At 42.1% G+C, this 16,512-nt stretch overlaps 1 protein-coding gene across 1 annotated transcript; it reads right to left on the bottom strand.

Moving 5' to 3' along the window:
- Positions 1 to 449: 449 nt before the first annotated feature.
- On the bottom strand, positions 450 to 15,360 carry LOC115435138 (cysteine-rich and transmembrane domain-containing protein 1-like). Its single transcript, XM_030157352.1, has 3 exons — positions 15,065 to 15,360; positions 13,952 to 14,263; positions 450 to 1,502 (listed from the first exon to the last, which is right to left on the bottom strand). Exons 1-3 carry the CDS (start codon positions 15,203 to 15,205, stop codon positions 1,353 to 1,355), a joined length of 603 nt encoding a protein of 200 aa, XP_030013212.1. The 5' UTR covers positions 15,206 to 15,360; the 3' UTR covers positions 450 to 1,352.
- Positions 15,361 to 16,512: the final 1,152 nt, after the last annotated feature.

Genomic DNA, 16,512 nt, shown 5'->3' with positions numbered 1-16,512 from the left:
AGAGGGAGGGGCCATCGTCACACCTGAGAAACAGCGGGAGGGGCCACCGTCACACCTGAGAAACACAGAAGGATAGGCCACCGTCACACCTGAGAAACACAGAGGGAGGGGCCACCGTCATACCTGAGAAACACAGAGGGAGGGGCCACCATCACAACTGAGAAACACAGAGGGAGGTGCCACCGTCATACCTGAGCCAGGACCAGAACCTGCACAACATGGGACGTCAGTTAGACCAGAATTTTGACAGTTTTATACAGAAATAAAACTATGAAACAAACAGCAACAGGAAGTGATGTCAGAGATAATGAGAGAAAACACTGACCTACTGAAGGACATACACCTGAAGGACACGCCTGAAGGACACGCCTGAAGGACACACACCTGAGGGACACACACCTGAAGGACACAACTGAAGGACACACAGTTTAATGAAACACAGACGCAGCTTCAACAAAAAAAAACCTTTATTTATTTGAAATCTGATACAATATAATTTTCAGCTTTTGCTTTGAAAGAGCAGACGAACACGCCCCCCTCTATCTCGTCCAATCACATGGTTCTCCATGTTTTCTATGGAATGACTTGATGGTGAACGCTCAGACCAGACCCTGAAGGCGTAACAGAACAGAACCTGGACCAGTTTCCCACCTGCCCAGACACTGTGGGGTCTGAACGTAGAACATCAACACATAGACCTGAGCCGTGTTCAGGTCCACAGACACTAGTGGGTTGAAGGCACAAGGACATAGAGGAAGAAACACAGAGAAGAAGAACAAGAGTCTCCATGACAACACGCAGATGCAACATCTGCGCTGGAGCTTCAGCCCAGAAACGTCTCCATGTTCTGACCCGTTTCATGGACCCATCCGGACCTGGAGCCTGAACCACGAAGCAGGTTCTGAAAAGGACCTGATGAACAGGACCAAACTCCAGACTGTGGTCCGGATCCTCAAGGTGGAACAGGTGTGTCTGAATCTGGATAAAAGGGGCAGGGCTGGCACCATCTGACCAATTACAGCAGTGGACTAGGTCATTAAGGCACAAATGGATCCGACTGAACCGTCAGTCACATGTTTTTAAAGTGAATTAGAAAACCCGGTTCAGATTAATTCAGACTCATCTGGGTTTTGATTGGACTTCGACTAAACCAGTTAATACCAACTCACACAACGGGAAAAACAGATACAACAGTCACATGACTCCGATCCGGTGACACCAGAACTACATGTGGTTTGGTTACCGTGGTGACACACCCACCACCCCTGACCCCTGCTTCGTAGAAAAAGCCCCCGATGCGTTCGGATCCCCGGCTACAGAACGGGAAAGGAGACGTTCAGGAAGAGACAGATCTAATTGACGAGGACGAGCACTAGGATGTAGACGATGGACAGGACCATCACCCCAATGCCGATGCCCAGAGCCACATGGTTCAACGTCCTCGCTGTCCGGCTGCTGCGCTCGGCTGCCATCCGGTCCCCGACGTGGTTCGCCTCCCGGGCCTGAAACACAGTACCACAGGAGGAGTGAGAAGGACGAACAGAGAAAGTGTAGTTAGAATAAAATACAGGTGGAGGCAGAATCCAAGTGTGATGTAGGAAGAAGAGGAGGAGGAAGAGGAGGAAGAAGGAGAGGAGGAGGAAGAAGGAGAAGAGGAGGAGAAAGAAGAGGGGGACGAAGAAGAAGAGGAGGAAGAGGAGGAAGAAGAAGGAGAGGAGGAGGAAGAAGAGGAGGAGGAGGAAAAAGAGGAGGAAGGAGAGGAGGAGGAAGAAGGAGAAGAAGGAGAGAGGAAGAGAAGGAGGAAGTAGGAGAAGAAGGAGAGGAGGAGGAGGAGGAGGAGGAGGAGGAGGAAGAAGGAGCAGAAGGAGAGGAGGGGGAAGAAGAAGATAGATAGAATACATATTGTACTTGAGTTCAGACAGAATTTCTCAGGATCTGTTTTGTGTGTGTGTGTTGTGTAGATGTGTGTGTATCCTTGCTGATCACTACCAGACCTACTAAACATCTACGACTGTTTCCATCTGTGCTAAAGCTGAAGGCGTCGTTCTGAGGAACAGTTTCATGTGTTTGCGACGTTTGAATCATAACAATCTGCTTCTAGAACATTAAACCACTGCCTGTTCTAGAACACTAAACCACTACCCCTTCTAGAACATTAAACCACTGCCCGTTCTAGAACATTAAACCACTGCCCGTTCTAGAACATTAAACCACTGCCCCTTCTAGAACATTAAACCACTGTCCCTTCTAGAACATTAAATCACTGCCTGTTCTAGAACATTAAACCGGTGCCTGTTCTAGAACATTAAACCACTGTCCCTTCTAGAACATTAAACCACTACCCCTTCTAGAACATTAAACCACTGCCCATTCTAAAACATTAAACCACTGCCTGTTCTAGAACATTAAACCGGTGCCTGTTCGAGAACATTAAACCACTGTCCCTTCTTGAACATTAAACCGATGCCTGTTCTAGAACATTAAACCACTGCCTGTTCTACAACATTTAACCACTGCCTGTTCTAGAACATTAAACCACTGTCCCTTCTAGAACACTAAACCCCTGCCTGTTCTAGGACATTAAACCACTGTCCCTTCTAGAACATTAAACCGGTGCCTGTTGTAGAACATTAAACCACTGTCCCTTCTAGAACATTAAACAGGTGCCTTTTCTAGAATATTTACATCTACAAACTATCCTTTTAAAAATATGAATAACATGAACCTGAAATGTATTAGTACAAATCAGTGTAATTGTACCCACATTGTGCCTCTGTAGTGCATCCAGTCATGTGATCTAATAGAGCCAATGACAGGTCAGTGTTGGTTCATCCCACATCCAACAGGAGCAGAAACAGGACATAAATGAATCCCACTCTGGGCTGGACTTACATTCGATGCTTCTTCTATTGACTCATATCCTGCGGCACAATAAACCGACTGTTTGAAGGTGTGGGATTTAACGTGAAAAACGATTGGAGGGAAAAGAAAGAAGCAGCTGATGTTTCAGAGACAAGAACTGAACAGAGCCGATGAAAGACAGGATGAAACGGATACCAGAAGAATGCAGAGTCTGTCCTCACCAATGAACAATGAGCCCGTTTACACGACCACAAAAATACCAGAACTGGCACTAATCCCATAACAACCATAATCAGTGATGCGTTTACAGTCACTTCAGAAATGCGATAATGGAAAAACCCTGGTTTACAAGTTTCAGTCCATTATTTGATTTCTTTCAGAGTACGCATGTACATTATGACATCAGGCGTTCCCTTCCTGTCATTTTCAAAACATCCGGTCTTGTCTTGTTGCCCATAGCAACACCTATGGCGTCAGTGTTAGCTGTCCTAATGTGGGAGGAGCTAATAAGACTACAAAATTGGTCACATGTTGCTGCTATCCTTCATTTCATTTCATGGTTTGTTTACCTTTTTCCCTCAGCTCATGGTGTCTTTGGGTAACTTCCATTTATATCAATTTTTTTTTTTTTTTTTTTACACAAGCACAGACGTAAAAAAAAAAAAAAACCAAAATAAATCAGATGAACCTGTTTACATGTGTGAAGACATCATCTTATTGGGAATAAATCCAGGTGTGTTAATCTGATTTGTCATTTTCAGATTACTGCTGTTATTGGATAAAGCCGATCAGATTATCCTGTTTACATGATCATTGGATACTGATGGGAGTATCGGTGTGGATATAAACGGGCAGGGGCTCTGGCCCATAGATAGTGCATTGCTCTCCTTAAGCCACACAAAACAAGAGAGAAAAAAAGAGTTTCTTTTTCTTTTAGTATCATTGTCCAGTCAGCAGCCTGAATGTCACTTTCCAACCAAAAGCTCCGCTCCCTTGGGGTGATTTCAGTCAGATGTAAAATCTCCCCTGGTGCTCTCATGAACTTACATGTTGAGATTGTTCTTTTCAAATTTTGGACCCTACACTTCATTTCTCTGGGCTCTGGGAGGGTGTGGCCCAACATGATTTCACAAAACGCTCTGATGCATGTTTGGACGATACGCACAGTGCACGTGTCAGCAGACCACAAGATCGAAGCTGAGCGGTGTTTGTCCACCTGAAAGGGAATCAAGATGTTCCTGAGAAATACAACAGTACAGGAACGTCTCAATGCACTGGCCATGTTTTCATAGACAGAGAACCAGGAACATGAATGATCATTTCAATCCAAGTGATGAGTGAGTGTGTTATTACAGGGTGAGTGGCGTTATGTTCTACTTAGAGCCTTCCATATAATAGTCGTTTGTTTGGAACTATTCAGGGTGACATGAACCATGTGATCACCGGAGTGGCCACATCAAAGCGTGTCGTAACTCTCTTTATATGGCTCTGGTTGTACTCTCCAAATGTTGAATTATAAATAGTTGCATTGATTACATATTGCCAGTCAAATATATACTGAATATGCTCTGGACAGATTGGATTAATTCCAGTTTTGATGATAGTATAATTTGATGTGATGGTTATTTGATCCATGACGGTAGAACTGTAGACTGTAAAAACAGTGAGTTCATGGTCAACCTAGTGGATGAATGTATGTGTTGACGGACACAGTGGAAGGGGTTTATAATGGAACCAAATTGACTGTATTAGACACATTTAACCTGATACAGTTTTACAAAAAATTACTGTCCAATAGAATTCATGTGTGGTGTTGCCATCTAGTGGTTGAACAGGAAAACCAAACTAAACACTGCAATGTAACAGTGTACAGTTCGCTATTGGACTTTTTTTTTTTTTCATTATTATCGGACCCAGTTAACGGGTCATGTTAGTGTCATCACAACTAGGGCTGTGTATCAGCAAGAACCTGGCGATACAATACAAATCACAATACTAGGATCACAATACAAAATAACATGATATATCATGATACTGTTAAAAAGGCCATTTTTTATTTGTTTCTTTTTGTAAATGATTATTTCCTTGAAGAATTGAATTACACCAGAAATATGCACAAATACTAAACACGTTTTATTTGATCCCAACAGGATCTAATGCTATATCACAAAATGTTCCTGTGTTCAAACTGAAATTCTGTTTTACAGACATTACAGTTTAAGATCCTGTTCAAATGATCATATTCTATTAGTTCAGAACTAATGTTAAAACATTACTTTTGTGCAATCCCAACAAAGGAACTAACATTGTTTAATAAAAGAGTGTTAAATAATAATAAATAATAAATAAAATATAAACTATAAAGAAAAACAAAAAACCCCAAAAATGAACCTCCACAATATCTGCATTTGAATAAATACCTAAAAATATTGATACAGTGTTGTGAAATGAAATATCATGACATATTGCAGAACTGATATTTTCATACACCCCTAATCACAACAGCTGAGCCCCTGAGAACTGTGTCAGGAGCCTCCACTGTCAATGCACAGGCCTTGAATATGAATGTGATATGAAATAAACCAGTAAAGACTGAACACATGGACACCGAACACCAGCACCGTGTGGTTAGAACCCAAACAGAACCAGAACCATGAACGACACTGAGGTTCTACACTGGTCCAGTCGGTCCATCACCTGGGTTTGGTTTGGCCAGGTTCTGGTCATGTTCTTTGACTGTTTCTACATCTGTGTGTGTTTAATGTTATTCTGTGTTTGTTTGCAGATGAGTTACCGTGGTTACGTATTCTGTAAACACTGCATGGGTTGAATATCATTAAATGGAATGATATGTACCATTAAATACAAATGTCATTAAAATAAGGGAGGCAGCTCTGACAGATCTGTGACGTAGAACACACACTCTGCTGACTTCATCCATGTTCTATGTTCCATGTTCTATTTCAGTGTAAATACAGATGAAGTGGCGGTGCTGTGTGTTTCCTTCATGTTACAGATGAACATCAGCCTGTTTCAGACCAAAGTGAATCTGAAACTCATCTGAAACAGGCTTAGATTTATGAGGAACGTTTGATGTTGAAGGAGTGGACAGACATGTTGTGTTCTACCCACAGATCTGTTTAGAACACTGACGGCTCATGTTCTTCTGTTACCCACAGTTAAACTGATGGAACACAGATGCTTGGACCAAACTTTCCCAGAATCCACCAGTGGTTTTGGTTTTATGAGGAACAACACATCTGTCTGATCCCAAACTAAAGACACACTGGTCTGAAGAAAATGCTCCTGTTTCCTCAAAGTTCAGCCCAGAGAAGGTTTACAGTCCAACATGGGAACATCCTGAGGGACATATACACACACACACACACACACACACACACACACACACACACACACACAAACACACCCTCTTGTCCTTGATGGATGAAATGTCACAGAAAGAATGTTAAATAAAACAGATCCCCCCATGAGCCTCCAGTGTTCTCCTCTGTTCTCCTCTGGTTCTGTCTCTGTTTCATCTCCTATTTCCTTCCTCTTCATCTTCTGCCCTAGACGTTCACTCTGTTTTCACTCTCACACATACTTCACTTTTCCAGAAGTCCATAGAAGCTCCAAACCATCAGACTAACACATTATACGTTATTATTATACATACATACGTAACATTCACGTAAACGACGAGTAACAGTGACACAAAACTACAGCATGAACTAACAATAACAACAACAGACAAACTGCACTGAGAAGCAGAAGCAGAACAGACTCAAATCAAACATGGAAATCAGAACTAATTAGTGGAAATGAGGAAGAGGTTGATGTGAGTTTAATGCAATAACAGAACCACAGATGGAACAAGAGGATGTTCTCTACCTGAACACCGTTCAACACCACTGCTCTCACTTCAACACAAACCTGAAAAACAGTAAAACACAAAAAAACTACAGCCAGGAAAAAAGGAAACACAGGCCGAGGCACATGACAGGAAGTGACAGATGTCCACAGGCGTTAGAGGAAACCAACAGGGGCGGTACATCCACGTACTGGACAGGAAACTCAACTGAAGGAGGAGGGAACAGAGCAGCAGAACAGCAGAGAACACAACACTGGCATCATTTCACTGAATGGACCAGGAAGTGTGTTGGAACAACACAAACCTGTGGGACCATGATCAGGACACATGTTTGTTTGACTTTGGTTTGTCACTGTGTCTTTGAATGGAGAACTAATGCAGCTATCTTAAATTGAGAAACATGATGGCTTAAAAAGTCCAGGTTATTATTATTATTACTTTTATTATTATCATTATTATTATTATTATTAATAAAATAAGGAGAAAACATTGGCTGCTTGTGTTCCACATTATTACACCTCATTTCTAGATCAAAAAAAGCTGCAAATCCTATAGAAAAGTGAAGATATATGTTCTAATAACAAGGTAGACATTCTTACACTGCCAAACTATATTTTCTATCAGCACTTAAAACCAGAAAAAAAAACAGATTAATCTCCCCAACATAAGCACATTTCCCTTTCTTGAAAACCACTTTTTGCAGTGTATTTTTAAGTATGTATTTTTTCGATCCCAACATGTGTCTAAGTGACTCAAACTGTGAGAAGAACAGACTGTTGTCCAGTTTACTGGACAAATATACAAAACATACATATATAAAATAAAAAAAAATACAGATAAAATACATGTATTTTTTAGCTGTTGTTAAATATTTCACTAGTCATTCTGATTTTGCTGCTTCCTTAAAGTCTCCTGCTGTTGTGCAGCTCCTTGTGCCCCTCCCTCCCCACTGACACTGGGTCATTGTCAGACTAACAGTGATTGGATGTTTATCCGGGAGTGGGTGGGTGGGGTGTTTCTGCACACAAACACAGCACGGAGGGAAAGAAGGAAGAACAGATGCTTTTTCCAGCCAGTTTTTCACCTACTGCAGTCAGTCTGGTCTATAGTGAGTTTGGGGCTAATCTATTATTTTCTTTCCCAGCTTCTGAAAGTTGGATTTAAGGAGGCGGGATGTTTGTTAAAGGGGGCGTTGCCCCCTCTTGCTCCTGCGTAGAACCAGCCCTGGTCTATAAACGCCATGACGGACTGTTCTCTGAAGGGTTAAAAGTGACGTTACCAGGGGAAAGTCCATCCACACACATGGAACCCTCCAGTGAACTGACAGCAACTTCTAGAAGTTCAACAGGAAACCGATGTCAAAGCAGAGGAATAAACATCATGTGTACGACTCCCTGATGGACAAACTACCCAGGGTTTCACTTTATCATGACTGCTCTTTGGCAGGATGGAGTTCTGATTAAACAAAGCCCTACTGGTTTGGCTGGAGATCCAGACTGTGACAGATAATAGAACATTTACACTATCAGCATCAGTCGACTAAAGCACAAATAAAACCTGCACTTCCAGTACGTTCAACAGTAAATGATCAGAGTTCAAGGATTACTGATTGAATGTTCAGTTCAACAGATACAAATATTTCTAATAGAGTCAAGATAAAACTCTAATAAAGAAAGATTTGTGTTTTTAAAGGACGACGTGCATCATGTGTCACCACATGTTTCATGGTTCAAACCTTCTTTCTCCACAGGTTTCTTCTAAACTCTGACGTTCGGGCTGAGTCTGATGCAGTTCTTTGGTAAAGTTGGACAGAATCCTTTTGGTGGGTGAACAGCTGTATGTTTTTGTCTTCCTCTGGGTTCTGTGTGGTCCAGTCATTGTTTTCTGTAGATCCTCGGTAACAGAGCAAACAGGAACCGTCACTAACAAAGCTTTTCTTTAGTGCATGTGCAAATATTTCTCGACCTGATTGATGATGTCGGGTTAAACTGATGCGGAACGAGGCATCAGTCAAATACTACTGTTGTGGAGGCGTAAACAACAATGAAATTTGTGGAGAATGGATTGGTTGTCAGTCAGGCCTTCCTTTATTGTGCACAAGTGAGAAACTGACAGATGAAGCTTCACCCTCTCTCAGAAGTCAGTTCTGACCTGTCCAGGAAGTCAGCCTAACTTACAGTAGCCTGCGCTAAGCTTAGATGTGATTGGTTAATATGATGCATGATGCTGTCGCTAAGCAGAAGAAAGAAAATAAGATAAAAACAGACAGAATGTAAGACCTATGAGTTGTCCTGGGAAGTTTTAGGGAGTTGGGTTACGCTGTATCTTGTGGTATCGTTAGAGATAAAGTAGCTTAGAAAACATGCAGAATTGAGAAACTGACTGAGAGTAAAAATTCATATCTAGCCCTATTGTTAGAAAGAGAATGAAAACTGAAGAGCCATCACATGTGTCTAAAAAATGAACAGAAGACTTATGGTCAGTATTAAAATCAGTATTAACACTACAGTCTGAGATGACGACAGAAATACTAACGTTACCGACAGGCTCCACCTGAACCCTTGGAGGTGACCGTTTATGGAGCTCTGCTTCAATAACTCCACACATGTAGAAGTTCAGCTTTAGTTCCGTTATTTGGTTATTTACTGCTGTAGAGTCACAGGTTTTATTGTATTTACTATGCACATGTGTTTAAGACTGTAAACATATGACCAACTATGAATGAATCCAATAGAAGCCCTGATACTGTCATTCTGTCTACATGAGTAAAGGGTCTACGTGGGTAAAGGGCCTACGTGGCAAAAGGGTCTACATGGGTAAAGGGTCTACATGGGTAAAGTCTACATGGGTAAAGGGTCTATGTGAGTAAAGGGTCTCCGTGGGTAAAGGGCCTACATGGGCAAAGGGTCTACATGGGTAAAGGGTTTACACGGGTGAAGGGTCTACATGGGCAAAGGGTCTACATGGGTAAAGGGTCTATATGGGTAAAGGGCCTACATGGGTAAAGGGTCTACATGGGTAAAGGGTCTACATGAGTAAAGGGTCTACATGGGTAAAGGGTCTACACAGGTAAAGGGTCTACATGAGTAAAGGGTACTCACTACCTGTGTGGAGGGTTGTCTCTAGCGTCTCTTGGGTCTTTTACAGTTTTCAGTTATTAAACCACAAACAGCCTTAAAAGCAAAGGTCAGATCCAGCCACTGGCGAAGTCACATGACCCAGAGGCCACAAATTAAACATTCAGTGTTTCTGCTGCTGAGTTTTTGCAGCCACATTATTAAACTGTATCATAAATCCACACTAGGCCTAAACATGAGGCTGTGCATATCAAAGTCTGGAATTTAAAACTGTAAGGTTTTACAAGAGGGTTTCTGCAGGAATCAGCAAATCTAATTAATACTTTTTAATGTCACTTTAAACAGATTTAATGCTCATGTCCAACTGCAGATACACTTTTATATATAGTTTTATACATTTACCGTCCACAGGCTTTCACCAGGTTCTCAATAGTTCCTCCTCCAATCACGCTCACATCACGTTGCATTCCAAGCATCTGGTGTTGGGACTTCATGTATCAGCCATAAACAATAGTCAATTAAAGGGTTCAGCCTGTCAGTCATCACACTATACTTCCAATCAAAATTATTAAATGTTCATATATTTAAAATAAATCGTGAATAACAATGTTTTTTCCCCATCAACTGTATTTAATTTTTTAATTCCTTTGGACAATGAATTAAACGCTTTTTAATACCATTTAAGGTCTTCATTTTCACAAAATCTATTTAATGACTTTTAATGCTTTTTAATGACCTGCAGAAACCCTGTAACATGCAACAGTGGTTGCGTCTTCCATCTTTATGGGTTGGTTCTGCTGTCTGTCACTACCGGATCAACTGCCTATAGAGCACAGGTGTCAAACTCCGGTCCTTGAGGGCCGGTATCCTGCATGTTTTAGATATTTCCCTCTTCCAGCACACCCGACGGACGTTATCAGGCTTCTGCAGAGTTGGATGATAGGCTTATCATTTGAATCAGGTGTGTTGGAAGAGGGAAACATCTAAAACATGCAGGATACCAGCCCTTGAGGATCTGAGTTTGACACCCCTGCTATAGAGGGTATGCACATGACATCACCGCTAGTGGAAGTCACCGTGGTTCCGCCCACTGAGTGGCAGAAAAAGGAAGATGAGTGACAGCGTTGGTTTGAATAGTGTCTAAACTGAAGAACAACATTTAATAAAAAAAAAAATGGGGAAGAGCTGTTGTGCGATTGATTGTATGAACAGGTTTGAAAAGCTGTTGGAGCTATCGTTTTACAGACACCGAAAGACAAAGAAAAGAGATGTAGATGGATCCACAAATCCAGGAAACCAAACCTAGATTTGTGGATCCCGTTTTGTGTGGGGTAACATTAATTTATGCTGTATTTTTGGGTCAACTCAGACCTTAAATTACGTATTGTTTTGGCTAACGTTACTTCTTAGTAAAGCTCTTGGTTTCATGATCAGATCTTTCACGGTTTTTGTCTTCATTTTGTGATTCTGAACCTTGTGCTCCTACATGATTAGTAAACTAACTTAAACTGAGGCTAACCTAGTTTTTCAAATACAGAGGTACTTGAGCACAAAGCTACGATGGCGTATTAGGGCCACATGAGAAAACAAAAACACTTGTCACTATGAGTATAAAGTCATAAAATCTCGATATAAAATCTGTAATTTTATGATAATAAAGTCGAATACCAAAAGAATCACAATGTTTTAAGAATAAAGTTGTAGTTATAAAAAAAACCCTCATAAAAATGTCATTCATTTATGAGATTAAAGTCATCATATTCCGACAATAAAACCATAATATTACAAGAATAATGTGGTAATTTAAAAACAGGTGGTATAAATCTCCTAATTTCCCAGAATCCAGTGGTCCCCTGCTGGTCCACAGCAGTGGTATCTGTGTTGTATAAAGTACTTGATATTAACTAGACATAAATATCCTCAGTACCAGTAGATCATGCATATATTCACTGGGGTCAGTACACGGTCTACTGTAAATGCACTTTGGATCAGCTGGTTCTGGGCCCTAGTTTTGGACCCTGGTTGTAGGTACTGATGAAACCATGTATATTTGTTTCAGGCAAAAATAGCGATGATACTTACCCTGGATGTCCAGATACGCGATTTCGGGCCACATGTCAGTGTTCGTGGACCACTTGTTCTTTGGTAGCTCGTACGGATCCATGTCCAGTCCAACTGTCCTTAATTTAATTTCATATTTCACATTTTCCTGGTCTTGCTGTGTTTACTGCTATACTCCGTCATGTTGAGCAGGTCGGTTTTTGCCACTCAGTCTGACTTAGAGGGGCGTGACCCAGAGGGGAAGTGACATATGTGCATACCCTCTATCTGTTCATGTGCATTAATGCCAACTCTAGGTGGACAAACTGACTCAAATATGTTGGAGCAGACGTTCACAGTCATTCTGCTGTAGATGAATATGTCATAGAGTGGATCAGGACTCAATAATTAACACGATTTTTGTTATCAAATGTTATTAGCAAATTATTAAATGTTGTTGCAATGTAGTTATTTTTTTTCCTTAAAAATGCAGAACAGAAACCAATCCCCCCCCGGCCATGGCACACCGCCACACCAAGAGATCAATTCCACAAGAAACACAGACATTGATGCTTCAGTTCACATTAATCACATGTTCAGTGACAAAGACCATATTCAAAAACACAACCAGCTGCTTCTATTATAAATAAACCCTGCACTAGTGCATTAAATATTATTATAGAGGCAGAGGCTGCAGAGGTTCATGTGCAACAACAAAAGGTAGATTCATCAAATAACAATAAGGAGGTGAAATGAACACATGACACATTAGATGGAAACAGAACACCACCAGGTAAGAAGAGGATCAAGGACTGGACCAACAGTGGCTGATACAATCCAGACCAAACACTGAAGCCACATTCAGCTTTTTGACCAACAGGACTCCAAGGGTTATGAGCCCCTCCACCAGTTCAGCCAGTTCAACCAATTCTATTTGATGCAGCTCTATTCACAGGTCAAACCTACAGACCACCATGTTCACTGTCAAACATCAGGGTTCAACATGAGGCTAAATATAGGAATCTAAAAATAGAATTTCCATTTACTGACATAGAGGGTACGTGACACCACCACCCTGTAGGCAGAACACAACAACAACAACAACAACAACAACAACAACAACAACAACAACAACATCCTGCCATACTGGACACACACACACACACATACCAGCCACTGATAAAAACCAGACAAATATTCACCATTTGAAACAATGAGTCAGATTAAACACGATGCAGTGTTAACTGTGAAAACTTCAGCCTGTTTGTCTCCTGCAGAACCAAAATGAACCTACTTTAATGTTTTAGGGCCAAATAAAATCTGAATTTGGACTTTAATTAGTTCAAGAGATCTGTAGGAAGTCCCAGAGGAATGTTTCCACTGGAGTTAAACGCAGACACATGGATGGAATCAACCAGCCTCACCTCCAAACACCCAGACCTTAGGCTGGACTTTGTCCCAGAATCACAAGGTACAAAACAAAGTCATTACGCTGTTGGATTCCATCAGCCACTAAACCCACCCCTCAGATAAGAAACACACTGATAAGACGGAGAAACAGCCAATGGATCAGTGGAAGGAGGGGAAATCAAAGGGGTAACACACACTAGGATCCATCAGACCTTCAGGGTTCTGCTCTGTCAGTGGGTCAGGCTAAAACCTGGAAAAGGACTAGGAACGCCTGGGGTGTGAGAGTGAACAGGGGAGCATGAGGAGCAGGAGGTGAGGAGGAGAGGAGCAGGAGGTAAGGAGGAGGTGAGGAGCAGGAGGTAAGGAGGAAGTGAGGAGCGGGTCAGGCTAAAACCTGGAAAAGGACTAGAACCCAGGGGTGTGAGAGTGAACAGAGGAGCATGAGGAGCAGGAGGTAAGAAGGAGGAGGAAGTGAAGAGGAGGAGGTGAGGAGGAGACGAGCAGGAGGTAAGGAGGAGGTGTGGAGCGGATCAGGCTAAAACCTGGAACAGGACTAGGAACGCCAGGGGTGTGAGAGTGAACAGAGGAGCACGAGGAGCAGGAGGTGAGGAGGAGGAGGAGTAGGAGGAGTAGGTGAGTCCAGGAGCCTCCACTCCTCCTTGGTGCTGGTCTGAACGGTGGATGGACTCACTGTGATGGAGTAGATGAGGGCAGCAATCCCCAGGGGCAGGCAGCAGGAGCAGCACACCATGGTGAAGATGGAGTAGCACAGGTAGTCGTTGACTGGGTTCTCCAGGGGGCCCTGAGGAACGTAGACCGTGGGCTGGACGCTGACGGCAACCGGCTGACCAGCATACAGCTGACCTGGGTATGGCTGACCGGGGTACGGCTGACCTGGGTATGGCTGACCCAGCTCCGACTGACCTGGGTACAACTGACTGGGGTACGGCTGACCCGGGTACGGCTGCCCGTATCCACTGTACTGAGGGGCAGCTCCATGACCCTGAACACACCAAAGAATGAGATGGAACAGTGTAGAACCATGTGATCAGAAAGAACTGACAGACTTTAAACATGTGTTCTACTGATACAGATCTGTTGGTTCTGTTCCTGTGGACTCTCAGTGAACAGGTCCAAATGTGGGATCATCACTTTTACAAACAGTAAATATGAACAAATCAAAGTAAAATATTTGCACATTTCACCAGCATGTGTCACACTATACATGTTATACACACTGGGCCCTGTTAGAAACTGTGGGCCCCATGGAAAGTAAAAACGGAAGTGTGTGTGTGTGTGTGTGTGTGTGGGGGGGGGGGGGTGTAGGAAGCAGGTGGGGGTCCGGTCCATAACTTATGTAACTAACTGGCGTGAGGCGAAAGTGAAACTTAACATGTAACACACGCGCGCGCGCGCGCACACACACACACACACACACACACACACACACACACACACACAGGTTCCATAAATCTACCTGTGGTGAACAGATGAACAGTGGAGCTAAATGTGAATTATGAAGAAATAATAAAGCTAAACATGACAATACAACATTAAACTGTTCAGACAAATTAAAATGAGATTAAACTAATACAAGAGTAAAATGTATAAAAATGAATAACATTCAACCGAATAGATCAGACCAGACAGTCTAAACTAAACCAGAACCAGGTTAATTCCAAAGCCTGATTAAAGTGGTTTTATATTAATTAAAGTTCAAAGTTATGTGACTGTACTGATCAAAGTCACAGTCATGGATCCCGTTCCCATCAGAACCCTGGGTGTGCTGGTTCCGTGTGCTCACCTGGACCGGGTACCCGGCTCCGGGCTGTCCGTATCCCATCTGGGGAACATCCTCGTAGGGCGGGGGGGGCGCGGGGCCCACGTTCGCCTTCCCTCCGCTCCAGTCCGGCGGAGGGGCACTGGGGCTCTTACTGGGGTCCATCCAGCCGCTCTCTGAGGCTCCACACGGGCTGCTCCTCGGGTTGGTTCTGGAGGTCGGCTCTGGTTCGGTTCGGTCCGGTCTCCGTCGGACTCAGGGCAGTTGGTCCAAGTGCAGAAGTGATTGTGTTTTCATGAAAGTCAAGACTCAGAGGGTGAACTGGACACTTCCGGTGGACCTTCACAATAAAACACACAACCAGAACCAGTGGAAACACATTTAACAGAACCTGATTTTCACAAAACATCATATGTGAACAGACAGCCCGGAACATACGGAAAATACACTTTCATTTACTCATTTATTCTCATTTTATGTTAATGTCACATTCTGTTTATTTCAGTTTATTTCTATTGAGATCATTTATCAGTAAAACTCAGTAACATATTCTGAACAAAAGTTAAGGTTTGGTTTTAATTTCATAAATATCATAACTTTATTAGTGATTTCATGTAAATATATATAAACCACATTCCATCAGTCCTGGTTCATCTACAGTCTGTCTGTCCATGGAGTAGATCTGTCCTTCACTGTGGTTCTCCCTCAGGTTTGTCTGTGGGAAACACTGGGTTTTTGGAGTAAGGACGGGGGATGACCAGGACATTAATCCCTTTCCTTCATCTACTGTTTGACTGTTGTTTGTTTTTATATCCAACTAATTCTGTAAAACTCTGTGAAGCACTTTGTTGTGATACAAACAAAACTGAATTAAATTTAATTAAAATGTAAATAACACAGGCACAGGATATCATAGGAATTCTTTTATAGATTAAGAGCTGGTCAATATGTGCAAAAAATCAACTTAGTTTCTTTTGTGAGTTTATCAATTTAATGCATGAACTGAGGACAAACTAAAATAATTTCTGACTCACCAAACACACTGACCAGTCAAACATTTCAACACAACAAACAGGTTCATTGTTTTTGTTGATCAAGAAATGTCTCCAACAGAATCATCTCAGTTTTGCAATTTAGGAATTTTTCAATTTTCACAAACCCAAATATGGGGTTAGGTTAGTGTCCAAATATTTATGTGCATAACACAGATCTGTGTTCATATTAGTCTGTAGTGGAAATAAATAAATCTGTGTAAACTGTTGAATGAGTTCAGTCCTACAATAAATGTATTGTGTGTATTTTATCAGAATATGAATGAACGAGAAAAGCACTTGGAGAGCGCAAACCTCGGCCAAGGTAGATCTGGTATCCTAATTTTGTTAACCTTTTAACAAAATTAGGAGAATAAAGAAAAAAAAAAAAGCACAAACATAAGCATCAAAATGAGTCGAAACAAAAAATGAGCGACAAAA

This window comes from Sphaeramia orbicularis, chromosome 16 (genome assembly GCF_902148855.1).
Source record: "Sphaeramia orbicularis chromosome 16, fSphaOr1.1, whole genome shotgun sequence".
NCBI classification, from domain to species: Eukaryota; Metazoa; Chordata; class Actinopteri; order Kurtiformes; family Apogonidae; genus Sphaeramia; species Sphaeramia orbicularis.
Note: the sequence above shows the minus strand (reverse complement) of the source record. Positions and strands in the feature narration are given on the sequence as shown.